Source organism: Rhinolophus sinicus, linkage group LG05, assembly GCF_036562045.2.
Source record: "Rhinolophus sinicus isolate RSC01 linkage group LG05, ASM3656204v1, whole genome shotgun sequence".
Taxonomy (NCBI): domain Eukaryota; kingdom Metazoa; phylum Chordata; class Mammalia; order Chiroptera; family Rhinolophidae; genus Rhinolophus; species Rhinolophus sinicus.
This window is the reverse complement of record NC_133755.1, coordinates 158,263,981-158,291,665: the sequence shown is the minus strand read 5'-3', so window position 1 is coordinate 158,291,665 and position 27,685 is coordinate 158,263,981. Positions and strand designations below refer to the sequence as shown.

Below are 27,685 nucleotides of genomic sequence, written 5' to 3'. Positions count from 1 at the left end.
AAGTTAAGACCTATGATTTTGGTAACTCTTAGGTTCATAGAAAATTAGCAATTCTTGGAAATTGGAAACCTACTCTGTTTTTAGTATTTTCTTTATTATGCAAATAGCAAGTTTGATACAAGTTTTGAAGCATTTGTACCAAAGAAGAGGAAATTTCAAGGAAGACAGAGAGCAGTAGGCAAGCATGAGATATTAGGGAAGACAGGTTTTTGAAAACTGTGGAGAAAGTACACTCGGGAATGGTTTTGGAGCTAGGAAAGAAGGAAGATGATTATAAGAGGCTAATGAATAGTTAGTAAGGACATTTGAGAAGAATTTGGGGTATGTTTTGTCTTAGTTTTTTTTTTTTTAAATCCATTATTGTAAAATGTGGGTAAATGGCTATAGGTAGTAGGTCAGCCAGCATCCCTAATTTTTTAACATTTGTGGAAAAACAAAAAAAGTTAATGAGAAATGGCTGTACTACAGCACTCTTCCATCATTTCATCTTCTAGCTGCTCAGTTTATTTACTCACGGCGTGACAAACCTGTTGACCCTGTAGAAGAATATGATTATGAAGATCTGAAAGAATCCTCCAGTTCTCTTTTGAGTGATCAGCTAAGAGAAATTGATCAAGGTATAGTAAAAAGTAGTCTGTATTTCTTATCTGAAAATGATTAATAATATATCAGAATTTATCAGTTTTATTGTGATTGTACGTAATAGTGATTGTTGGGTAGTAATGGCACCAATATATCTTATATCTTTAAGGAAAATTTATATTAAGTATATTTTGTGCAGTGTATGATTAACTATATGGTTAACTGTTGAAAATTGGTTGTGTGGCTCTTATTTAGTAACTGAAATTTTTGATTGAAATATTCATCTCATCTTCTCAGGAAAGAAATGTCAGTGGCTTGTTTTCTTTTAGCCATATGTAGAGCTTATGATTAGATACAGAAGCTTATTTCCTTACAAAAAGTTAGGTTTTAGAAGGCTTGTTTCTAAACAAATTTAAGTCCAAAGTAACATTGTACAAGTGTCCTGATGGTTCATATCCATGTAAATTAAGTTTCAAGATAGAACTCTTAAATGGTAATGGCGTTGGTTCTGAGTTTGCATCTTTTCAATCAATTTGAAAACAGAAAGAGGAAATATAAGAATCTGAGCTGAACATTGAATGAATCGGTAAAATATGTATCAGTTGCTAACCAACCCAAGAAATACGGAGAAGAAAGCACAAATATTCAGAACTAGGAAGCAGAAAGGAAAACAACCAATGAAAAAAAATTTATCAACTGCAGATACATTTAACAATGTGGATAAAAGTTTGTGGAGGAGCTGGTATATATAAACTCCCTAATAGTATTTGATTGTATTTTTTTTTTTCAAATGTTATTAGCATTTTAATAAAACCACTGTGCTTGGTACAGAGCTATTCAATAAAGTTCTGTTGTTTAAACTATAATAGCACCTAGAATTTGAGCATCATTTTTTCTTAAATTTAATTCTTTTAATACTAGCTTCCGGTGTACAAAACAACATAATGATTAGACATTTACACCCCTCACGACTGTATTTTTGAAACAAGTGTTGTAATTGTCATTGTGGGGTGAGAGAGTAGGAATTGAGAAGAAGTCTTGTACTTTTTCTGCTCTCCCTCAGAATGACTAAGAAGGTAAGAAATTCAAAGTTCTTTTTAAGATTGAAAGTTAATTATTTAACTTTCCCACCTGACACATGTAAGTAATTGCATGATAACAATAATAATGATTGTAGGTAACCTTTACTAAATGCTTTCCAGGTACTGTTCTAAATGTTGTTCAGGTATTAATGTATTTAATATTCACAGCAACCTTATGAGGTTGGCCACTCATCCTCCTTTTGTAGGGGAGAAAAGAAACTAAGAACTAAATTGACTGAGGTTGCACTGGCTAGTAATAAGTGGCATTAAGATATGAACCAAAACAGCCTGACGTCATATCTCTATTCTTTGTGGATGTGTAGAAAATAGTTGTTATAATTAATTAGAAGAGGCCCTGATACTAGCTATACTAAGTGTTCTGTTCCAGTTTCAATAATTCATGTGTTTGTGAAATAGGTATGGTATAATTTTCCAAGTATAGCTTATTAGCCTAAAATCAATCTAGAACTCCAGCAAAGCAGAATTGCCCAAATGTTTGAGAAAATTAATTATTTCTAATACAGTCATGCACCGCCAAAAGATGGGTTATGTTCTGAGAAGTGTGTTATTAGGTGATTTGATCAGTGTGTGAACATCATAGAATGTGCTTACACAAACCTGAATGGTATAGCCTACTATACACCTCCTGTATGTTGTATACACCTATTGCTCCTAGGCTACAAGCCTTTGCAGCATGTTGCTGTACAAAACAACCCAAGATTAAATCAAGATGTGGTAAATGAAATGTATGAGACTGCTGCCGGCGCAATACTGCATACTGTTTTACAGTGAACATTTTTTTTTTATAGGTAGAAAGAGTACACTCTAAAGTGATGATAAAAAATATAGTAAATACATAAACCAGTAAGTTGTTTATTATCATTACCAAGTATTATGTACTGTACTTTGTTATGTGTGCTATACTGTTACCCAACTGGTAGCACAGGTTTGTGTACACCAGCGTCACCACAAACATGTGAGTGATGGGTTGCTCTAGGACATTACGATGGTGATTTCATGTCACTAGGCTACAGGAATTTTTCAGCTCCATTATAATGTTATGGGACCACCATCATATATGCACTCAATTGTTGACCGAGATATAGTTACGTGGCGCATGACAAATTAAAGAAAGTAATAATGGAAAAGGTATCAAATACTTTTTGATTTCTATTAAGGGGAGGGTATTGCCAGTAGATTCCTGCTCGAAATATAAACATATAAAATGTAATACAAATTGCATTCTGTGAAATGGTTTCATGGAGTAGGAAGTCTGAAAACCTGAGTTCTATTTTGATTACTGCCATATAAACTCCTTAGTATTTGATTATAATTTTAAAGATAGTGTTGTAGTTGTTATTGTGGGGTGTAGTTCCATGATTTTTCAGTCATGTCTTTATGGATTAGAATTTGCCTGATATATCTAGGTCATAGAGTTATTGTGAGGATTACAAAAAGATATATAAAGTATTTTGAAAACTGTCAAGTGCTATACAAATAAAATTAGTATGTTCATCTGTTTTTATTCAGTGGCCTCCACCAGGTACTATTTTAGGACCCAGGGATATAAAGCCTCTGCTGTTGTAGACTTTACATCATTAATGAATTATTATTAGTAATTATTTTTTATAAGTAATTAATATAGTCACCAGAAGAAAAAATTCTTAAAGATTTTGGATTTCCAGATTTAAATTTTTTATTTTTAAAATGAATGTCCGTTCTCTTAATCTACTGGACTTCCTTATTTCTTTGACATTTCCCCCCCCTTTCTTCCGCCTCCCCATCCCACTCTGGTTCAAGCCGTTGATTCTCAGTCTAGTTATGTAGGACACAGCTCCCTGGCCCATGCTGGTAGAATGAGCCTTACGCTCCCCATGGCTGAGGCATCCCCATGGTCAGCCGCTCATAGCAGCTCACGGCAGCTCTTGCCGGTTGCCGGCCGCCAGCCGCTGGCTGCTCCTGGCAGCACACGGTAGCACACAGCATCCTCTGGCTGCTCACGGCAGCCCAGCTTCAGGGAGAGCTGTTGTTCACAATCTTAGCTGTAGAGGGTGCAGCTCCATGTGAAAATCGAACTGACGACCTCCGCGTTAGGAACATGGAGCTCCAACCACCTGAGCCACTCGGCGGGCCCCCTCTTTGACATTTTTATGTTAGGTTATCTTGCCTATCTTAAAAGAGGTATTAAGGGTGATTTTAGTTGGCTGGGGAAAACTGAAATTAGCCTAAAAGAAAACTTAAGGAAGTAGTAATTTAAGAAATATACTTACTGATTAACTGGGTTCACTAACAAGTTAGAAATGTTTTCACACCTACCCCTCCCTTTGTACATATTTAAAATGTCATCAGTGGAGAAACATCATCATCATTGACTGAAAATAGATATTAGTGTATGCAATTTACATTTTCTTCAAGCATTAGTCAGTGTTATTTAGGAGACATTTATTACAGTGATTGCTTAATTAATGAAATTGTTCCTTTGATAAGGGAAGATAAGTATATTGTGGATAAAAATATAATCATTGTAAGTTTTGCCAAAGAAAAAGGAGAATTGAACAGCCTATTATAGTTTCAAATTCTTTTTTTTCAGGTTTAAAGAGTGAGAGTGCTTTCATGACACCATTTAGTGTAGCTTTTAATTAATTGTTGTCTGTTCTAGCTCGTCTTTATTCGTGCCTTGATCACATGAGGGAGGTACTGGGAGATGCTGTACCAGATGACATATTGATTGAAGCAGTTCTGAAGAACAAGTTTGATGTGCAGAAGGCTTTGGCACTGGTTCTGGAACAAGATAAAATGCAGAATTTGAAGGTCAAGAGTGAGGGAGCAGTATCTATAGGAAAGATAGGAAAAGGTATGCTTTTACTTGCTCTTTTTTAGTTTTATAGTTAATGCTTTAAAAGAGGCTTTGATTTTCTTGAGCTGTTTGAGAAAAATGGGGAGAAAATTTTCCATGTTAACAATGACTTGAATACTATCAGTTGATTTTCTAGTTGGTGAATTTTTAAGCTGAGCACTATGTTCCCTTCCCTCTGTTAAAGCTTGTTTTTTTATAAGTTCCCTGCTTGTTTTCAAAATTAGCCAGGATATAGGGGAAATAAAACCGGACTATAAACAAGACAAGGCACTTTTTGCTTGTTAGTAGCTTAGAAAGCTTTTTAGTTATCATTTTTTTTTTTAACTCTTAATGGGTCAGCAGATGGAAATTAATAGCCTGACAATTAATGTCAGAAAAATCCCTATGTGCTTATAGGACTGATAAATTTAGTTTTATTTAAATATCATAAATATCATAATTATACTATTGCATTTTGTAGCCAGATCTTCAATTTTAAATTTGTAGAATTTGGGGTTAAATTTGGAATGTAGTCAACATAAGATGGGAACCTAGGTACCTTTACATTAATTGGTATGAGAACCATCAGTAGGAGCATGGTGATTTGTTAATTGGGTTGATATTTCCTGTCAGCTGAAGACTAGAGTTTTACCACAACAAAGTTATATGCAGTCTACTACCATGAAATAGGGTGGGTTTTTTTTGTTTTAAGTTTTTTTTTTAAATTTGGGGGGATGAACTTTAACTGACCAATATGAGAATGAGCCCTATTATGCTATCTATATTAATAGATTACCAAGATCATGGTAGAAATTATAGGGTGTTGTTTGCTTGTGTTTAATACATTAAAAATACAGAAGATGAACCTAGTTCTTTCCATTGGTTTTTTTTAAACATTTTGAATTTGATAACAATCTTGACTATGATTTAAATATGTTAAAACCTCACAAAATTTGTGGAAATTAGAACATTGACTAACTTGGTACTTATGTTTGTATATGTCAGTGAACAAAGTATGAAGGTCACTTTAGAGGTTAAAGGAAGGTAAAATTCCTTTGTTATTATTTTTTAGAGTGTTCAATTTTTATCAAATGATGATCAGATGTCACTTTATTCATACTCTAATCAAAAGAAACATTTAGTAATTAAATGCCTCATTTCATGTTTCCTTTTGGTTGCTGTGACTGTCTTCTGCATCTGTGAACCTATTCATCTGAAAATTAATGGCTCTTGTAAGGTAAGGAGTCTTATTCCCTTACTCTGAAGTTTCAGTTCAAAACTCTTGTCCTCAGTCCGCAAACCATTTAGATTGCAGTAGTAAACCATTTGATTTTTCTGGTCCAATAACAAAATATGGATTCTATCATAATTCCTCAGTTGTACCAAGTCACTATTTACTCCATAAAAAAAAGAAACTTGACAGACCTAAAAGTGAAAAGAAACTAGAATCATGTAAGTTAACAAGAGAGCTGTCACTAGCTGACCTAATTGATGATATGCCAAGAGATGCTTGTGAAAATCAGCCGTCAGTTGGATTGTCATCCACAGATAGTTTGGAAAGTCTACTTTCAAAGAGTCTGGATGCTCATTTGTTGAGAACTCAGGCATCTGAATGTGTTTCCAGAGATTGTGCTTTCAAAGGAATACCAGATTTAAAATCTTTAATGATAAAGAACACGACACCTAATAACTCTTTATTTATTCAGAATAATTCACTAACTGATTTGCAAAACATTCCAGTACAAAACAACTTAGGAAGTTTAAATAATCCTTTGCTCCTAACTGGCTCATTGGAAAATGTGGCTCCTGATAATTTAAATGCTCGTAAGATGACTGAAGTTGGAAATATTTCTTCAGTTGAACAAAGTGTGAAGAATTACATTTTAAAAAATAACAATTTGCAGTTTTCCCAGTATGAAAGCCCATCCCTAGCTGAACTGTTTCAGGACCACAAAGAAAACAATCCAAGCCACTGCTTTAGTTTATCTGATCTTTGTAACCAGTCATCTGCCAGTTTCACTGATGTAAGTTTGGGATCCTTTTCCCTGTCACAACCAGCAAATCAGTATCAGTCTTCGACTGGAATATCAGAATTAACAGGATCTCTGTCGTCTTTGGCATTTCATAAAGCTTCTCCTACGAGAGACCTTGAGAATTTGTCACTTTCTGATTTGATTGCAGAAACAATTGATATAGACAGTTCTCAGATTAAGAACGATTCCTTTAAGCTCAGTTTATCTGAAATGAGATCACCAGGAATAGATTCAAATATTGATCTTAGTGTCCTTATAAAAACCCCAGATTTTCGTCCAAAACCTGTAGTAGACCAGTCAGTTGCCCCAATACCAGGAACTAAAGTTCTAAATTCGAAGCTAGGGAAACATTCCATTTCTGCCAAGGATAGTAAGAAAAACAATAAAGACTCTCTGATCAGGAAACCACCTTCTGCTTTGTCTTGGACCAAGGCCCTTGCTGCTAGACCTTCAGCTTTTGCTTCAACACTGTGTCTTCATTACCCATTGAAGAGCTGCAAGCGACACACCCTTAACCTCTACAAGACTTTTCTTTATAGTAGACAAGTTCAAGATGTAAAGGACAAAGAAATAAGTCCTCTTGTAGCAATAACACCATTTGACTTCAAATCAGCATCTCCTGATGACATTGTAAAAGCTAATCAAAAGAAAGTTTTTACTAGAGAATAGTAACAAACGGAAAACTTGGTAACTGTTGTAGAGCTCTTTATTTTAAAGTGATTTAAGGTCTTCATAGGATTACTTTATATTATGAGATTTAAGTTGTAATTTTTATATTAAAATCGTCTTAACTTAGTTGATAACTTTAGTTGATAAGTATTTTTACACTGAAATTTCTCTTTTTACTCTTAGTGATAGGTGGCTTTATTTAAGTTGATAACCTATAATGGCTATGTTTACAAGGTGCATATGGAAACATGATATTGTGAAAGCATACCTTAGATTCAGTATTTTTGTTTGAAGCACTCAACTTATTTTACAACGGGACCTTTTCTTTTATAAACTATTTTTGCGCTTTGTTCTTAAATGAAATGCCACCACTTAGGATGATTATACTGGGGTTGCCAAAAAAATGTATACACATGACTTGTATTCATCTTTTGTTATCGTATATATTGAGTATTACAATTTTAATACAGCTTTTCCTTTCTTAAAATGTGTATACATTTTTTGGCAACTTCAGTATTTAGTGATGAAGGTTTTTCTTATATGTAGCATAACATAGCTGAGACATAATTATATTTTAAAATATTAGTGATATCATTCCCAGTTTTATTATTTTTCTGTAGGTGAATACTAATTTTTTTTATTCGAAAATCTTAAAATTCCTGACTTTTAAGAATACAGTGGAGGTTGTTGAAATACTTTTTTGATGAAAATAAAAAAAATCCTTTAATGGACCATGTAAATATTGAGGTTGGATTTATATATAAATTATTTTTATACATTTTCAAAACTATTGGTTCTAAATGCACACTTTAAAATAAATACATAGAAATATAGAAAGTGTTTTCAAGTATGGTTGCATGGTTTTTGAATAGATAATTCACATCTCTAACTTTTTTTTTTTTAACTGTAAATAATAGAATGTGGAGTTTTGCACGTTTTTACTGACAGCTGTGTGTGCTACAGTGTAAGTTTCAGCAATGGCAGACCAAATAAGAGCTCTTCCAGTCAGTAGTACCAGGATGTAATTCATCCCTTAAAGCAGTTTCTTTGCCTACCAATCACAGTCACTGGGGGAACTTTTTCAAAACACAGATGCTGTGGCTTTACTTGAGACATGGTCAGTCTCAGGGATGACATTGGGGAATGTGTGTTTTCAAAATAGTCCCTAGGTAATTCTGATGTGTTACTTCTGCTAGAGAACTACTGCCTTAGAGGAAGAAATCAGTAGAAAGAAAGGAAGTACTAATGCTTAGAATAACATTTGACCAACTTGAATTTATAATTCACATTTTCTAATCCAGAATAACAAAGAAAACTGCTAATTAGAAATTATGGTCTTTTGCATAAAATGATGCTGATATTATATTATTAGTATTTCTTGCAGAAAAAAAATGGTATCTAAAATACTATGTCTTAATGAAAATGAAATAACTGGCCTTTTCCCAGTAAAGAAATACTTTTCTCTGGCAGCCACTTCACTATGCTTTTCATAAATTTTTTGTATTTCTTGCTTCTGTTTATTCTCAGGATGACATTCTAATCTTTTTAGCTGTGTATGGTGTTTTTACATTCACTGTTTTGGTGGGAAAACTTAAGCCAGCATTATGTCTTCATTGTTCTTGACCGAACACTTTATGGTGTCTTCAGGTTTTATTTTTAATTTCATATTTCAGTGCACATCATACTGATGCTTAGGAGATTGTATAAATCACATTATATTTTATGATTCATTTTCAAGTTTGAATTACCCCAACTGCTGTTTTTGTTTTTCTAGTCTTGAACCTTGATCAAACATTTTAGTGATTTTGAACCATTAGTATATGAGTCATCAACTAGATTTATATATAGGCAGTCTCCAACTTAGAAGTGAATTGTGTTCTAAGAGTTTGTTTGGCTCTGACAATAATTCCTGATAGAGTAAGTGCTACACTAGGGGTCCACTTTGCACATGAATCCACAAATACTTATTTAACCCATATTGAAGTTGAACTGTATGGTACCTTCTTTTATAACAAACCAATTTTCAAGTGGAAATATTATACTTTTTAAGTCACACAGCAGATCTTCTAGAGTGAAATAGATCTCCCTTTGTTGGCAGATTAGGATTATAACTACTTTTTATGGGGATTATTTTTGTAGAGGAAAAAAATTCTATGCTCCAAGGTAATAACGAAGGCAACCATTTTTAAACGTCTCCCTACTTTCCTTGTGGCTACTGGTCTGTCAGACATGTACATGGTATATACTTGCCCTGTTGTCAGAGTCTCTGAGGTTCAGAGGGTGGAACCAAAAAGACCCTCTGCCCCTTCCACCCTTGGCCATGAGCCCGTGGTAAAGAGACAAGGGCCTGCTTGTTCATGGATGCACTCCCAGGGATAGTGCTCTCACTGAGTGCGTATTCTGCTCCAGTTGCTGTTGACTGACTGACCACTGTCTTGGTAGCTCAGATATGCTAAGTGTTTTTGGTTTATTTTCCAGTTCAAATATCAATTTTGATGTGCAAAACCGTTTTTGTTTGCATTATGATCAAGTGCATTAATATTTTACTTCAGGATTAGAAATAATAATTGTAATTATATTCTAAATGATATAAAATACAAAAGACATTTAAGTTTACCATTTTATTCTTCACTTGTTTTGTTTTTTAAAAGATCTGATGTTTATGGATGTTTTGTCCTTTTGCATTCTAAAGTCTTTGGTTGGCATTTTTGGTTATGACTCTTCTTACCATTGATTGCCAAGAACTAAGGTTTCACCTCTGTACAGAATACTTTGCTTAACTTTTCTTTCTTTTTTCTTTTACCTTTTTCCTATTTCCTGGTTAGTGAAGTGGCATTCTAACTTCTTTTTCTCCATTTGGCTTTGAATCCTCCTCTTTAGAACTTTTCTTTCACCCTTTTTCTTACCGTATAAGTAGTAATCACTATTCGCAGTGTTTTATATTTAAGTTTTAGTATTCAGTGGAAGGTCATGCAACTAATTATCACACCAAGGATAAAACTAGCACAGTGCTTTTCTTTGTATGTAAAATGAAGCACTGTTAAGATAACCACAGAAAAATAATAGATTCTCATGTGATTATTTAGTTTTTACATTGACCCTGAATCTCAGTGTGGACCATTGCAAATAAATAAGTATAGAATTGTATATTTAGGAAGAACTTTGTATCAAGTTTTCTGTTTTGTGTTCACACAAGTATTTGGTTATAAAATAAGTTTCGTAGTAGCCTAGAAATTGTTTTACTTATATAAACAAAGATAATGTCAACTAGACAGGGATTGATGTGAATTTCTTTATTAGTCTTCTTTTATAATTATTTAGTTTCAGTATATGGTTGTGTGCTGTAATTTTTAGTTTTTAGGGTATAAAAATATTTGTCACATTTTGAGTGTATATATATTTTTGTAAAAACTACATTGAAATAAATTATAATTCTGAGGTTTTCTTAAATCAAGTGTGAAAACTACAGTTTATTCATTAGGAGTTTTTTGTATAAGCTTCATATTTCAGAATGGTATTTTAATAATTTATGCTGAAGGTATTAATTACTTTATGTTCCTGTAAACAAATAAAAAACAAACTACCTGGTTGTACAGAATTTCTTGTAAGATATTTGTCACTTAGAATATATTTTTACTTTTTAGGACTCACACACTATTAAAGTGTAGATATGGTGCACATGAGTAATGTACTTGTAAAGATGGCAGTGGGAAGTGAAAGAATTGACAGAAGTGCACATTTCTGGTGTTGACGTGCCTGTTTCTATTATATGACTTAAAGGACAGCGTCACTGTAGTTGTAGAAGACACACCACAGTGAACAAAGACGTGATTCTTACTCTAAGCGGGGGGTTGGATTGAGTACTTTAATACGTAATTATCAGTGTGGCGTGTATAACATTACACTCTTCAAAGTTGACATCTTTGCCTTCCTGATCCGAGCTGCCACCATCTTCTCTATTTCCTGTCTTCAGTAATATTATCCCCATGTTTCAGTTGCTTAAGCCAGAAACCTAGTTGATAACATCCTTGATTTCTCTCCTTCATTTACTTATAATTGATTACCAATCCTATGGTCTCCGCTTTACAAATAAGTAAATACAGTTGTGTACATATACAGTCGATTGCCGTTATTTGTGGTAGTTTTGTTTTATAAAGTCATAAATTAGCAAACACTGAATGAACTAGGTGAACACTGACTCAGCGAATACTGAACCGTTGCTCCTACAGGAAATACGGGGTTATCTAAGTTCCTGTGATTCTCTGGTCACGTTTTGTCAACCAATCAATACATAGCCTTATCTTATATATTTGTTGACTTTATTAAATGTATATTGTTTATATGTTATTGATTCATTAACGTTGAACCCATGGCCAGAGGCATTATAACTCATGCCTGAACAAAGCTCATCTAACACATCTGTTATTCGTGAGGCACCTCACAGCTGCCTTGTCCTTGGGAACACTAAACAGTACTTCACCACTACTCTTGGGGACCATTTTAACTAGCAAAATTTCCAACTAAAATCACAATGTGAAAAATGGGGCACTAAATAAGTCATAAAAATGATACTTTCTTATGAGAGCTGAAACAAGAAGGCAGGGTGTTACCTTATTCCATTCAGTTGGGAATATCAAATATTTTGCTCCTCTGTATTTGTCCCCAAGTGACTGCAAGTGCCATAGTAGTGACTTTGGGATTACAAATAAATTTTAGCGAGTAGGTAAATTCACAAATACGGAATTTGCGAATAATGAAGATTGTACATTTTTGACCCACTACTCTGTTCTTATTGCTACTTTTCATAAAGCTCACTAGCTCTGGGCAGTTACAGAAACATTTAACTAGTTTCTTTACTTCTCAGTTTATTTACCTCCAAATGCTTTCCACACTATAGCCAGGGTAACTCCCAAAATACAGCTTTGATTTTTCTGTTCCCCTGTACAATACCTTTAAATTATTTTGTAAGACCTTTTATGAACTGGTTTCTGTTTGTGTACCCCCTTCCCAAATCCACCCAGGAATACCTACCTGAATTTCCCCTGCTTTGCGCTCCTTTCCCCCCGCCACCCCCAACCCCATGCCCGTTTCTCCCCTGGCTAATCGTTCTTCAGGATGTAGTTTATATATCACGTTACTCCCAGTCTTGTAGTAGGGCAGCCTTCATGTTCACTGTAGTTCACTGTATTCCTTTTATTACCACCCCATGTAAAATCATACCTTCCCCATACATGTAGTCCCTTTCCTTTGGAACCCTGTTTTATTCTTTCTCACAGCACTTACATCGTCTGGCATTGTGTGTGTACACAGTTGTTTTTGTTTATTATGTGTCTCCTCACCACTCCCCATTCCCCCCAGTAATTTATACACATGCAAGGATTTTAGGTATTCACAGCTGTATCCCCAGCTTAGAATAATGTCCACATTAATATGGAAAAGGATTTAAAGTAAAAAGTGAGTCTCATGTATATAATACAGTTCCACAGTTTTATTCCCTAGAGGAAGCTGTAAACAAATTGTTTCTTTTGTATTTTCTAGAAAGTTGCATATTGTACATATGTGAATGTATATATATGTCTATCTATACAAATGGGAAGATACTATAACACTTCTGTATCTGCATCACTTATAATATTTTGCAAGTCTTTTCTTACCAGCTTGTAGAGATAAATCACATTCTTCTTCAAAGCTGCACATAATTCCATAACATGGTTGTACATTAAATAGGCCCTGTTGATAAAAATTTTAAGTGTTTTCAGCTGCTATTGCTAAGGATCCCAAAATGAACATCCTACAATACATTACTAGAAATTGAATGTCTAGGCCCAAAAGTATGTACTTTGAAATTTTTGATAGATACTGCCTAATTGTCCTTATTAGAGTTTGTACTAATTTCCTTCCCACAAGTTTATGAGCATTTCTGTTCAAATTCTCAGAGATATGGTTATTATTCTTTTTGGTATTATGCCAGCCTGATAATTGGAAAATATTTTTTACTTTATTTATGTGTCTTTAATGAGTGAGGCTGACTGTTCTATCATACATATTTAAATTATTTGTATTTCTTTTTTGGAACTATCCCTGATTTTTGCCCATTTTTCTGCTGGTTATCTTTCATAATGACTTTTAGGAATTGTGTATGTGTGTGTGTGTGTAATTAATATATTTAACCTATATATATAAATACTAAGGAAATTAGTCTTTTGTTATACGTGTGGAAAATACTTTTTCTGATTCTCAGTTTGTCCTTTTTGAAGGTCATTTTTAGAAGACAAACTGTTCACTTTAATATATTTGAATTTATCAATCTTTTATGGGTTTTTTTCAAAATTCTCGATTATAGGATAATTTTCTTTAAAATTATTTGTTTTAATGTGTTTGATAGGTTCCTTTTTTTTTAACATTTGAGTCTTTGATCTAGCTGCTGTTAGGGGGTAGGGGGTAAGGTAGGAATTCAGTTTTTCTACCCGTATCCTTCCACTTTCTAAAAGCTGGATTTGTCACAGTACCTTTTGTTGAATTACACATCGTTTTTCTTTTTAAACCTGATTTGAAATGCCATCTTTGACATGTATTAAATTCCTCTCTGTGCACCTGTCTTTCTGTTTTGGGTGTCTGTTTCCTTGTCTTGTTCTATGCCAAGACCAAATTTTTAATTAATGTAGCTTTTTATTACTGTTAGGTTTTTAATATTTTGTAGGCTATCTCGTTTTTTTCCTCTCCTTTTAAATAATTTTGTTGGATCTCACATGGCTCTTTTTCCCACGTGAACTTTAGAAACAGCTTGTCAAGTTACTGAAAAAATTCAGTTATACTTTTTATTGGAATGTTTAATGTTATCAAAAAATTTTGGAGCAAAAATATATGGTCTTCATAGATGCAAAAGGCTTTAGACATTATACTTTTAAACATTAAGTTATTATTTTAATAGATTTTCTAGTATTGATCTAGTCTTGCAATACTGAAAGAATCCTACTTGTAGATTATTCTTTTAATCTGGTAGATCTTATTTGCTGTTAAACAAAACAAAAATTTAACTTCCATGGCCGAAAGTCTTTTTTAAAAAAGTTTATTAGTCCATTGCTAGCAAATAATGAAGACCTGACTTGGGTCATGGAGTCTGAACCACCAGCACCATGCCTAGATAGGAAAGGCAAAATGTCCATCATCCTGGAGTTTTGTAAGTGTTTTTATATATCAAGTAATGGGGAGAAAGAAGTTCTGAAGGAATTTACATTAGTTATAGACAAAGAGGATGGGAGAAGATGGAATGAGTCTAATTTTGGGATAGGGGCAGCAAAGTTTGCAAGAAAGAAGTGTCTGCTTTCCAGCGGTTGTAATTCTAATTTAGAACATCTCAGAATTTTTTTTCTTGTCATTGCTAATATTTAAGATTATTTCATCTGCTTATAAAATTAATTCACAGTTATGTGTATGTTCTTTGTCAGGTTTCGGTTTCTCTTGTGATGTTTTTGTAGATAATTTAGGAAGTTTTTCTTTATTCTTAAATTTTAAAGAGCATTGAAATGATTTGTTTTGTGATACAATTTATCCTTCTCAATATTCTAGGGTCAATTTTGAAAGTTTTAATTTTCTTAGAAAACCGTCCATTTCATCCAGGTTGACAAGTATATTTGTTTAGTATTTTAGTGTGGCGGCTAAAAAAAAGTACTTTTCCTCCCACCTTCTGAGTTCTTCTAGCTGGGCTAATAATTCAAATAACATGCAGAAGATTAACAAGAGAAAATCAAATTTTAATTCATGTGCACGGAAATTCACTTAATTGAAAAATATCTAAAGATAGTGAGGTAAAATGGGGTATGTACAAGATGTGATCAAACAATACAGTGAATGTTGAAATAAAAAAATTTGTTACAGTAAAAGGCACATTGTCATTAATCCCCTCAAAATATTCCCCCTCGCTACAAACACACTTATCCCATTCTTGCCACTTTCTGAAGCAGTACTGGAAGTCCTCTTTCGTGAGTGTCTTTAGTTGTGCTGTCGTGGCTGCCTTGATGTCCTGAATCGATTCAAAGCATTTACCTTTCACGGTCATTTTGACTTTGGGGAAGAGCCAGAAGTCACATGGTGTGAGATCTGGTGAATAAGGTAGACGAGGATAAACTGCAGTGTTTTTATTTGACAGAAATTGCCGTATACCAGAAGCTCTTGTGACACGGAGCATTGTCATGATGGAGGATGATTTATGGCGCACTTTAAAACGCATATTTTCTCAACTGTAGCTCACACTCTACTGACTGCACTGAACAAGTTGAAACTTGTCACACACTGTTTACTAAGGTTCCATGCACCACTTCCCGTATTGAAGATCCTTGCCTTTCCATTGGATAGCACTCAGCAGCACCATTCACCATATGCTTTGATCACAACGGAAAGGCTCTGTATCACACATTGTTTCTGTTATGGTGATTTCTGTCACGTAAAAAACATTACAGTGTGTCCTCATCCACCTTATTCACTGGATCTGGCACCATGTGACTTCTGGCTCTTCCCCAAAGTCAAAATGACCATGAAAGGTAAATGTTTTGAATCGGTTCAGAACATCCAGGCAGCCCCAACGGCACAACTAAAAACACTCACGAAAGAGGACTTCCAGTACTGCTTCAGAAAGTGGCAAGAACGATGGGATAGTGTGTTTGAAGCGAGGGGGAGTATTTTGAGGGGTATTAATGGCAATGTGTCTTACTGTAGTAAATTTCTTTTTTATGTAAACAGTCACCGTATTTTTTTAAATCACACCTCATATGTCATTTTGGACAAAAGAGGGAGCAGGGGTCTGAGATTTCAAAGGAAATAGGCAATTTACAGTTCATTGAGGAAGAGCAGAACACATACAGCAAAGTAAATTCCTGCATCAGTGGGACTTGGGATGATTTAACTACCTTCCTGGAGCTCCCCAACCACCACCCTCAATTCAAATTAGGCTAAGGCAAACATTCTAAGAATTCCTTCTTGGAGTAGGCCTTTCCATCTGAGTCTTTTAGCCGGGAAATGGAGTGGGTCAAAGGTTCTTTCTGAGTCTTGTTTCTTAATAACCAGCTTAAAATCAGTATTCCAGAAGGCACAGTTTTGGGATAAAATACTGTCTTATTTTAGATTTTCTATATTGTGGTTAAATCTCTGTTCTTATTTTAAATACTGTTTTTTTCTCTACTTTCCCCCTTTCCCAAAGATTGGCTCCTAGATAATTAGTTCTGGTTTTAATCCATTAATCTGTTTATGACCTAATTTGTTTTCCATTTTTTCTATTCTGCCTTCCTGAGTGGAACATTCAATTGAACATAAATACATTTTTAGTTCTTTATCTTAAAAGTTAATTAATTTAGGAAATTTCAAATACAGAAAATAATATAACAAACACACTTAAGGACCCACCATTTAGTTTTAACAGAAGGTAACATTTTGCCACACAGGTCAGATTTATTTCTCTCTGTTACAAGAAAAAAATTGTTAGATTGGAATCCTAACTCTACCCTTACCTTGTTCCTCCCCACTACTATGAAGTTGATATGCATTGTTCTCATTCTCTTATGTCTTTATTTTTCCTATGAATGTTTTGCTGTAGCATATGGGTTCTTTTAGAGTTACTTTGTGATTTCTATTAGCGTTATTGTTATTTTCTGGATAATTCACAATTTAATTTTGATTTCCTTTTTAAGCCAAGAATTTAAAAGAGTTTTAAAGTTTTCAGGTGTGTGTTATTTTTGTTATGATTACTTGTTTCATTGTACTGTTATTAGAGAATGTGGAATATATACCCTTCACTTTTTGAATTTTACTGAGTTTTTCTTTATGGTCCAATGTAGTTTTATAATGGTCTCATAGTAACTTGTCAGGAATACAAATTCTGTCTGAAGAACACAAAATATGATAGTTTTGTTAGTTACCTTTTAATTGTTATAGAGTTCAGCAATCTTACTTAAATTCTGTTTCCTTGATTGGTTATAGGGAGAGGTAAGTAAACATGTAATATCCTTGATTTTTATTTCATCTTATTATAGATTTTACTCTGTATATTTTGATATGTAAAAATACATGGTTTCTTTTTGGCTTATTTTATGATTTTTTTTTTTTTTTTTTGCCTTAGATTCAGTTTCTTTAACATTAACATCATGGTTGCTGCTTTAAGTTTTATTTTTCATCCTTTTGCTTTTAATGTTTTGAATCACTTTGGTTTAGTTGTATTTCCTGTATAATTGGGTTTGTCAGAGACTGTTGTCATAGATTTTTTCCCCATTTATGGGATTGATAGTATAAATATACCTCCTGTCACTTAAAAATATGTATAGTGGTCTTTACATTTATATGTTTTGATATATAGTCTCTGTTTGTTTTGACTTTGTAAATACTCTTTGATAACTTGGAAAATTTGTAGTTTATAATGTAATAACATTAACATTTTAAAAAATTTTGCCAACTTTAAACAGTGTGTGTTGATTTCTCATTATGAAAGATGAAGAAATTAACACACTTAAATTTTACCTCTTCTTTATTTCTCATAATTTTTGTTAATATTTTAAGTTCTTAGATACCTTTTATACCTTCATACCTTTTATAATCTATTAAAACTATTAACTAAATTATTAACTTTAAACAGTTATTTAATGAGTCCTGGCTTTAAAAGTTGAGTTCATCAGAGTTATACTTCTCATACTTGACCTCTTTTCTTCCTTTTTCTATTGGTATTTTTAGCCGTGTAATTTATTGCCAAGATTATAGCATTTTCGTTTTATTTCGTACTTAAATTTCCTTAGTTTTAAACCAACTATAGTTAATTTAAAATTGATTGATTCTCATGATTGGGCCTCTGTTTGTCTTGTTTGACATCTGGTTCAGCCTCTCATCTTCCCCTCCTTCTAAAATGTACATGTTTGAAATATTTCCAAAGTTGTTAAATATATGAAAATGATTCTGTGACCTATATTTGCATGACAGATTGACAGATAATAGTCTTTGGTCCCTCTTTCCTTCCTGGAGGGCTTTGTAGACATTGCTGTACCTTTTTCTATTATTGTGTGTTGCTAGCTAGCCCTATTCTGCTTCTACAGTGGCTTTTATTTCTGTAGTAGTGCCCCCCCCCGCACCCCCCCCCCCATATTTCTCATGAGCACTGCTGGCTTATTTTTGAACTTTTTCCTCCTGTTGTTTTTATCATTTTTTTTTCTCTTCTCACTCTCTCAGTCTCTCACTCACTCTCTCGGTCTAAAAATAGAATAGAAACATAGTTACTTTGTCTGTTTGACTGGATAATTTTTACCTACTGCACTAGATAAGATTAAACCCCCCTTTCACCTGTGAAACTGGATTAATTTGAGAGGCTTGTGAGTAATTTCTTTCTACATATGTGATATGGCAGATCTTGTCCCAAACGTTTAGGTGCTTAGCTATAATGATTCCACTATACATATCAACCTGACTTTATCATGACATTCGACTGAACAGTCTAGAAGGAAATTTGTTACTCATTTAGAGAATTTTTAAATATTTTTGTATTTTTAGATTTTGGAATGAGAATTTAATACTTGTGAAAATTTGCCTTTTATCACGATAATTGGAACTCTAATATCTAAAATAATATATTAAACATTGGTATGTCTCCCTAATTTAGGTAACATTTTGGTTCATTTTATTATAACATACACGTGTATAATGTCAAAAGTCACCAATAGCAAATACCTGTAAGGTTAGAATGGATTATAAAATTTTGTGACATATTTGTATGAATGGACTGCTCAACAAGTACATATTTAGGGAGTAAAAATCGTGGGACATTCTGTCCTTTTTCTGAAATTAAGATTAAAAGAAAATTCTGCATCTAACGTTAATGCAATTCTTATATAGTACTGGCTATTGATTAATCATGTTTTTGAGTCTTGATGGCAGGTTGTTCCCTAGAGAACGTGCAAGGAGGAGCTGTAAACACTTCAATAAGACCATTTTTTTTCTACTTGTTCATTGTGCTGTTTGTCTTTTTCTTTGATGTTACCTGCATAATTAAATGAGACAGATAGTGACATTAGATTTTTAGGAGATGTAACTAACCTCTTTCTTGTTTCTCGGGTCAAATGTATTACGAGATTTTATCCTTATCCTGGAGATAAAGCCTGTGATTAATTTGAAAAGCCTGTATTACCAAGAAAAATTATTAATATGAGGTGTTACGAGAACTTCTAAATCTACATGAACTTTTTAGTAATGTACTTACAGTATATATTTCATTTTACTAAATCCTTTTTTTGTAGGGGGTTTAAAATAGATATACTTTACAATTTTATGATGTCCCCTTTTAAATATATTTTTCTTAGATAAATTGGTGAAAAAAATTTTCAATCACTGAATAATTTTATTCAAGCACTTAAAGTAATTTTATACTTGTATAGAAAAGTTCAGAATCAATTGGCTTTCTGCTTTAAAATTATGTGGGCTTTTGAAAGGAAGTGGTTTATTTGAGTGAAAAAACTTTAGCGCAGAATGTTCTCAGATATGTCTTAAGATTCTCTTTGTTTATACACCTACACTGGAAAAACTGAAACACTAATTGCTTAATTTAAAAATAATTTGCCGTAGACTCTCAAAACAGCTTATCTTCATGAATAGTACCATATAAGAATTGTGTTAATGTTAAATGCAGAGTTTTCTTGTAATCTTACCTTCCTTTTTTAACCATAGAAATTATAATCAAATTTTGTATATTTGTATGTACTTTCTTGTTTCATCCCTAGGCAATTATAAATCCTTTTAATATATTTTTTGAGTGCGTGGTATGTGCTAAGCATTGCTAAGTGTTTTAGCAAGGGATAGAAAAGACACAATTTAATTTAACCAGCATTTATTGCATGTTCACTTTTTTTCCCCAGAAACTGTGTTAGCTGTTGGGGACATAGATTTAAGTCACAGACTTTCCCCTAGAGCTTTATTCTAGTCCTTCAGGAGCTGAGTCTGATTTAGGAGAAACACCAAATATAGTCACGTGTTTTCTCTCTGAACGTGTTACCTGTGTATTGGCTATGTGTAAAGTATTCTGATCTGGGAGCTGCTTGTCTCAAGGGAAGATAGGAAAGTGAATTAATATATTGAATGTAAATTATATGTCATGCTTTGTATTAGGTTGGTGCAAAATTAATTGAGGTTTTTGCAATTTTTAACCTTTTAAACCGCAGTTACTTTCGCACCAACCTAATATATATTTTATTTGGTCATTATGGGAATCTGAGGTAAGTGGAAGAAACAGGCTTATTAAAAAAATTGCCTTATTTCACATAACTATTAAGAGACAAATTGTAACTCAAACTCAGTTCTTTTGAACTCCAGTGTCCTTTTCATTGTTGTATATTACTTGCAACAAAATTTTATACTGGAATAATTTTACCTTGTTTGGTTTTGTTGATGCATATCTTAAGGATAAAAGCTGGTTTGTTAGGGAAACCAGATTTATCATTAGTGAGGTATTTAAAATTACTTTCAAGTGTTTTTTCTGCCAGGATTCCTTAACTGTGAGACTTCGGTGTTTATATACAGAGAATTGGTATTGAATTCTAAATCATTGCAAATTAACAGTCGTAAGATGAGAAGTCCTTTTCTAGTTTATTTAATTTTAAGTCACTTTGTGGTCTTTGATTCCTTACTTAAGCAACAATTCTGTTTGATTGTAAAAAATCTCATAATTTAATTTTTTATAGTTGCTAGCTTGGTGTCATTTTTAAGTGCACGCTTAAATAAATAATATTTTTATATTTATTGAGTTTATGTTTATTGAGTAAAACTGAGAAAATTCAATTGAGCCAGTGTAAGGAAAACAACATAACTAATTTCATTATACAGAATTTAGAACTGTTAGCATTTAAGCAATAATAGTAGGCAATGTTAATGAATACTTAACTACACACCAAATATTGCGTTAAACTTTTATATCTGCTATCTCATGTTCACAATAATCATGTAGAGTAAGGATTATTTTTATGCTAGTTTTAGCTGGAGGCTCTGAAGCTCAAAAATATCTTGCCCAAAGCTACAAAACTAGTCAATGGTGGAATCAACATTCAGAATAAGATGCACCTAATACCAAAGCCTTCTCTTCAATACTTTGTATATGTGTTTCTACATATAGGGAATATTAGTTCTTTTGTTAAAAACTGGGGCCACACCTCACTTTTTAAACCAATTTTAATCATGCGCTATAGACATACTTAATTTTTTTTTACTTTGTTAAATTTATTTTGAGTTGTAAAATACACAAAATTTACCATGTTAGCTATTTTTAAACGTATAGTTCAGTAAAATATATTCACATTGTTGTACAACCAATCTCCAGAACTTTTTCATGTTGCAAAACTGAAACTCTATACTCATTCAACAACTCTGTTTTTCCCTTCCCCATCCCCTAGCAACCACCCATAGACTTTCTTTGTATGCCAATAAATTTAGGTTTCATGGTACTGTATCTGTTATTTAACCAAACACTTATTATAGGAACTTAAGTTTTTCAATTTATTATTACAAAAAAAAATGCTTCAGTAAACTCTTTTATACATTTGTGAATTTTTTCAGTTATTTTATAAAAGGTATTTCTAGAGTAGTATTGCTGAATAAAAAGGTACGGCATTTTTAAGACTTTCAGTATGTATTATGAAGTTACCCTTCAAAAAGATTGTACTAATTTACTTCTTACGTTTACTTGTTAATCATTATAATACTGCTGGTACTATTTTATAAAGGATAATTGTATTCCACTGAAGGACTTTATATACTTATTGAAGTTTTTATTAAGAGAGTGGATAAGAACCAAAGATGGGTTATGCATTTATTTGTGGGGGGCTAGTGATGACAGTCACCTATGTGTTCCTAAAAATTGTATCCATGGTGCATTGTACGTGCTGTTACCGGTTGGCAGTGTCTAAAATACCATTTATTCATGAGCAGTAGTACTTGACTTAGAAATTTCTGTGAGAAGTAAAATCACCCAAGTGATGCAGTTAGCATGGTTTCTGGCATGTAGAAAATGCTCAGCAAGTGATAATGGAACTCAATTCAAAGAAATATTCTTTTATTACCTCTCAAGGAACAAGTGCTGTTAAAAAGAGATTATATTAAAATCTGATGAATTGAGGTGCTTACATGATTTCCACTGACTCTTGGGCTTTTAAAAATATCACGATTTTTTTATAAAAAATAATCCTGTTTGGAAGATTACCTATCCTCGTTGTCTGCACTTAGCCATTTTAACAACCTGATACAGATTCTTCCATATATTTCTTTATTTTAACATAATCATATACAAAAATACACATATACATGTAGGGATTTTTTTATTACTCTTGTGAAAAAAAAGATGTACTATAATTTTTCTTTTCCTTATTTTATAATACACTGTCCACGCGTAGTTCCAACTTACTCTTTCTGGTGATTATATAATATCCTATGGTATGGCTGTACTACAATTTATTCAAGATTTCTTATACTGAAGGACATTTATTTCCTATTTGCTTCTATGAACAGTGTTGTTTATAGAACATCCTTGTACATATCTTTACAAACGAGGGTTTCTTTTGGGGGGGGTAAGGGGAACAGGTCTTTATTGGGGAACAGTGTGTACTTCCGGGACTTTTTTTCCAAGTCAGGTTGTTGTCCTTTCAATCTTAGTTGTGGAGGGTGCTGTTCAGCTTCAAGTTGTCCTTTCAGTGGCAACCTTGTGGTTGAGAGCCCACTGGCCCCTGTGGGAATCGAACTGGCAGCCTTCGGAGTTAGGAGCACGGAACTCCAACCGCTTGAGCCACCGGGCCGGCCCACAAACTAGGGTTTTTGATTCTCGAGATCCCCTGTGGTGGGATTGGTGGGTTGAAAGGTGTATTTTTGCTTTCAACAGATGTAGCCATTGCTTTATGAAAAGTATTATGGTTCATCCCTCTTAATAGCTGTAGGTGTCATTATTTTTCATGACTTTGGACAATGTGACTGATAAGAAGTGAATCCTTGCTACTCTAATTTGCATTTCCATGACCGTTAATGAAGTTGAGGATTTTTTCATATATTCATTTGCCATTTGAACTTGTTCTGTGAATTTCTAATTATATCCTTACCCATTTTTTTTTAAATTAAAGTTTATTGGTGTGACAATGGCTAGTCAAGTTACATAGGTTTCAAGTGTACAGTTCTGTATTATATCATCTATAGATCACATTGTGTGTTCACCCAGAATCAGTTCTCCTGCCATCACCATATATTTGATCCCGTTTACCTATTTAATTTGATTGTCTTTTCCTTATTTGAAGTCTGTCTATAGTACAGATGTTAACCTTTTATTGTATGTGTTGTAAATAATTTCTCCAAATCTCATTTTATTCTTTATTTAGATCTTTTTCTTAGAAAGATTTAAAAACTTTGTGATTCTGTCTTTTATAACTAACCAGGTTCCAGTCTTAGATTTAAAACCAACAACAACAAAAAACAACAAACCCCAACCTCTAGGTTATACATATTCTAAGTTTTCTTTGGGGATAATTATTACATGCATTTTTTACACTCAAGACTTTTAATTCCTCTAAAACTTTTGCGTAGAGTGTAGGGAAGTGTCAAGCTTTATTTTTTTCCCCAGATTTTCTTGTGAATTTAAAAAATGCATCAGCTTGTATGCTGTGACAGGTAGTGTGTCGTATAGTAGAAGGGGACGGTAGCACTCAAATTAGGCCAATACTGTTTCGCAACCTAGCTCTGTTTTTACTGTTGGCATGACCTTGGTGAAGTTGCTGGGTTCCTCTGAGACTTGGTTTCTTCTTTAAAATGGCAATAATACCTACCTCAGAGTTTTATGGTTACTTATCCTTATCCAATAACATCATGCCTACTCTTAAGACCTGAAGGATTAACATAGTTTGTGAGGTAGATGCTTAAAGGTATGTAATTCCAAGGATGGGGATACAGATGAGATCTCTCAGGGAGAGTTTATAGTAAATGAAACAAGGCCTAGGGAAGAATGGTGAGGAACACTGATGTATTTGTGCAGTATTTTTTGAAGGTTTTTGACATACGCAGTTTTATTCTGTAAGAAGGCTTTGTTTTGTAGGCTGTCCTCCGAAGAAAAAACAATTTTTTTATCTCATCAGTAAATATTTACAAGTAAAATGTAAATGTTTTTTTCTTTTTTTTAAAGGAAAATTATTAGTAACAGTATTGCCTTTATTCCTTAACTCTTAAGGTAGCAAGAATTCTTAGTGCTATAATATGGACATAATATTGTAATTTAAATTTATTGCATAGATTATAAATTTTCTGGATACTACCTCAAGGTATATAATCCCATCTAATATACAGGTTGAAATATGTTCATCTACAGCTTTTTAATTTTTAAAAATTGCTAGCTCAGTCATCAGAAAATTGAAATCTGATCTCAGTGAATCTTTTGAGGTAAAAAAATTTTTCTTCTGTGTGAAAGGAGATGGATGCTACATGATGGATTTGATAAGGCAAGTTATACAATAAAGGATGTTTTAAAGTGAAAAATAATTCATACTGAATAAATCACAGTCAGTGCAGCTGTAATATTGAAGGAAGTGGTTTATTCTCTGTAGCCCTAGTTGGTGTACTTTCTGAATGTACATCGGGTAACTAGAATTTAAATGTGTAGTCAATTCAGTGAAATGTATTCATACTTGAAGTCATTTTTCACTGAAAATTTAACAATGATTTCTTTGAAATTTTGAGAGTGTTATTTTTCTGTGCATGTGCCTATATGTACTAGCGTATTGAAACATTTATAGAATAATATGATTGATAAAAAGTATACTTACCTGGAAAACTCATTTTCTTTTTCTAAATCTTAAATATTTTTTGAACTCAAAGTGTTTTGGTCTGAATAACTTTAAATTGTGCATTTGTCTTACATTAAGAGTCTACTGTGAATTTATTTTGAATGTTTGTATCTCAGCCATATAAATATAAAAATTATTTCCTCGTTTTGAAACTTTTCAAATCACCTATTAACTATTTCCCTGAATGTCAAGGCAATATTCTCAATATAGAAAAAAGAGGAAAAAGATATTCATTTTCTTACCCAAAGATAACAATCTCGTATTTGTCATATTTGTTTTTTGCTATGCATTTTTATTCTTTATGTTACAAGGTTTTTACATACAGTTATTATACATACAATTTTGTATCCTGTAATTTCCCTCTTTTTATTTTCTATCTGTCTCATCTCTTTCTCTGAACATACATTTTTAAATGTGGAATCAATTTTTAAATCATAGTTAGATCTCAGAATACTTTTAAAATATTAAGAAATTTTAGAAGGCATTTTTAATTTAAAACGAAAACTAATGTTTTGTACTAACATTTTCACATCTTTATAGTTACTATTCAAATTTGAAATTACTTAATGCCATCAGGTAAAAAAGCTTACTTTTAAAAATATTCCCTTAGTTAAGGATTTTATATGAAAACAAGCAAAACTTGTTTTTTTTTTAATTGGATTTATGAATATTATTTCTTTAACAGTTTTCAGTATAGTAGTGATAGTAATAAATATTTAAAAATTTTGTAGGTGTCATTTAGAGATTAATGATACATATGTATGGGGGAGTAATTCTTACAGAATAGGCTAAGTAGTTATTTTTAAAAATAAGATTATGAGGGCAGGAACCTTAAAAGGTCATCTGAACCAGTTTCCTGATTTGAGGCAGGTCTTCAAACATTGTTTTAGTTGTGAACCTGAAACCAGTCAACAAGAGGTAGGTAGTTATAATTTGCAAAAAGTGTTAAACTGGGTTGGACAAGTTATTTAACTTACATAAACCTTACTTCATCTATAAAATTAGTTATATACCAGATAAGTCATTGTCAATTATTTTTTGTGTCCCAGGACACCTGAGAGATTTAACACTTTGTTATCAGCATCAGTATCTGCGAGTGAAAGTGATTTTTAAAGGGGAGGGGGAGGCAAGGCTGCCTGTGTTCTTTTGATCCAACTTCTTCCAAGCTGAGAATCACTGGCTTAGAGAATATGTTACTTTTTCCCATATGTAAAATTACATAACATTATTAAATATTTGAATGCCTCATATGTACCAGGCACTGGATTGGATATCGTAGAAACTATCAAATAGTACCTTCTGGTGCTGATAGCTTAGTTGAAGAGGTGAGGCACATACTTTACATTGATATTTTACAGTACAGACAGAAAATACTACATGAGGATATACAATAAAAGTTTTTTATTTTAAATCATTTTGATCTGGAGTTACCATTTTCAGCAATTTGGGCTTATCATGTGTGGCTTACAATGGATAGAATTATGATAGATGCATACTTTAGAGCCTAAGTATCCCCTTCCACACCTAAGATCAGCATTAGCAAAATGTAAGAAGATAATACCCACGTTTCTTGTTAGAGGAAGACTACCCTAGCTTTCTAGTTTCCCATTGGAAATTAAAATTGTATTCAATATTAACTTTATTAAGCAGAGAATGATTTAACTGCTAGCTCAAACTATATGTAGTCTTAGGAGACTTTAAAATGCAAATACTAAATCAAAGCAGAATTACTGATTTTCTTAACTTACCAGAAATACCGGAGTAGATATTAATGATTATTAACTTCACTAAAATCATGATCTGGACAAAAGCATTAACATTTTATAGAAGTACTTGATTGAGCAATTTTTGTATACACTTCAAAGTACTCCAGGTTCAATCATCTTGGTAAAACCAATTCTATGAGATTCTGAGGAGGTGCAACCAGAAACCGTGGAAAGGGGAGGGTGCCTTCCTTGGAAGTAGCCTGGAGAAAACAAGAGCAAAATTTCTATGAATCAGGTGTGTGAGCTGTAGAAATTTACTTAAATTTTCATCTAAAGTGATGGGCTGAAGCAAATGACTAAAAATACAGCCCACAAAGTTGCATGATTGTATGAATCTAAATTCATAGAAGGACTTGAAAGGAATGTGAGTACTTCACTTCCTGCCTGCCTCTATTAGTCAGAGTTCCATCAGGAGATGCCTTCTCATCATTATCTGTAAGCTGTCTCCTCCATTCCCAGGTCTCAAGCTGCTTTATATGTTTTAATGCTGCTCTCATTTCTTTGGCTCTGCAACTTGATTATCCAGGTTTCTGTCCAATTTCTATTTGTCTTGAAAGACTGTCAGACCCAATGTGTTCTGTATTTATATCTAATGTAGAGTCTTAGGGATTTAGATCTCTATTTTTTGCCTCCTTAACATTTAATTTATCACCATTACCTATTAATGTATTGTCTCTCCTGCCTGTCCCCTCTGACTCATTTCCTATACTCTGGTACTTGCTCAGCTTCAGTCATAGCACTTGTGGTCTCCTGCAAAATTCCCTCACCTTTCTTCTGTATTTTCTTTCAATCTTCTTTGTCTACTTGTCCATCAGATCTAGAATGAAAGCTACCTGAAAACAGACTGTACCCAGTGCTAAGAACGCATTGTAATTTAACTTGAAAAGTT

The 27,685-nt window shown here is 33.1% G+C and overlaps 1 protein-coding gene across 3 annotated transcripts in view; it reads left to right on the top strand.

The window, feature by feature from the left end:
- HBS1L (HBS1 like translational GTPase) overlaps positions 1-27,685 on the top strand; it is a 76,599-nt gene that overhangs the window by 8,891 nt on the left and 40,023 nt on the right. The window contains exons 3-5 of one of the 3 annotated variants that reach the window (XM_019732731.2): positions 495-617; positions 4,324-4,518; positions 5,743-7,342. In XM_019732731.2, coding sequence (XP_019588290.2) covers positions 495-617; positions 4,324-4,518; positions 5,743-7,202 — 1,778 coding nt within the window. In that variant the 3' untranslated portion in view covers positions 7,203-7,342. The other 2 variants (XM_019732730.2, XM_074333612.1) reach the window with 2 other exon arrangements.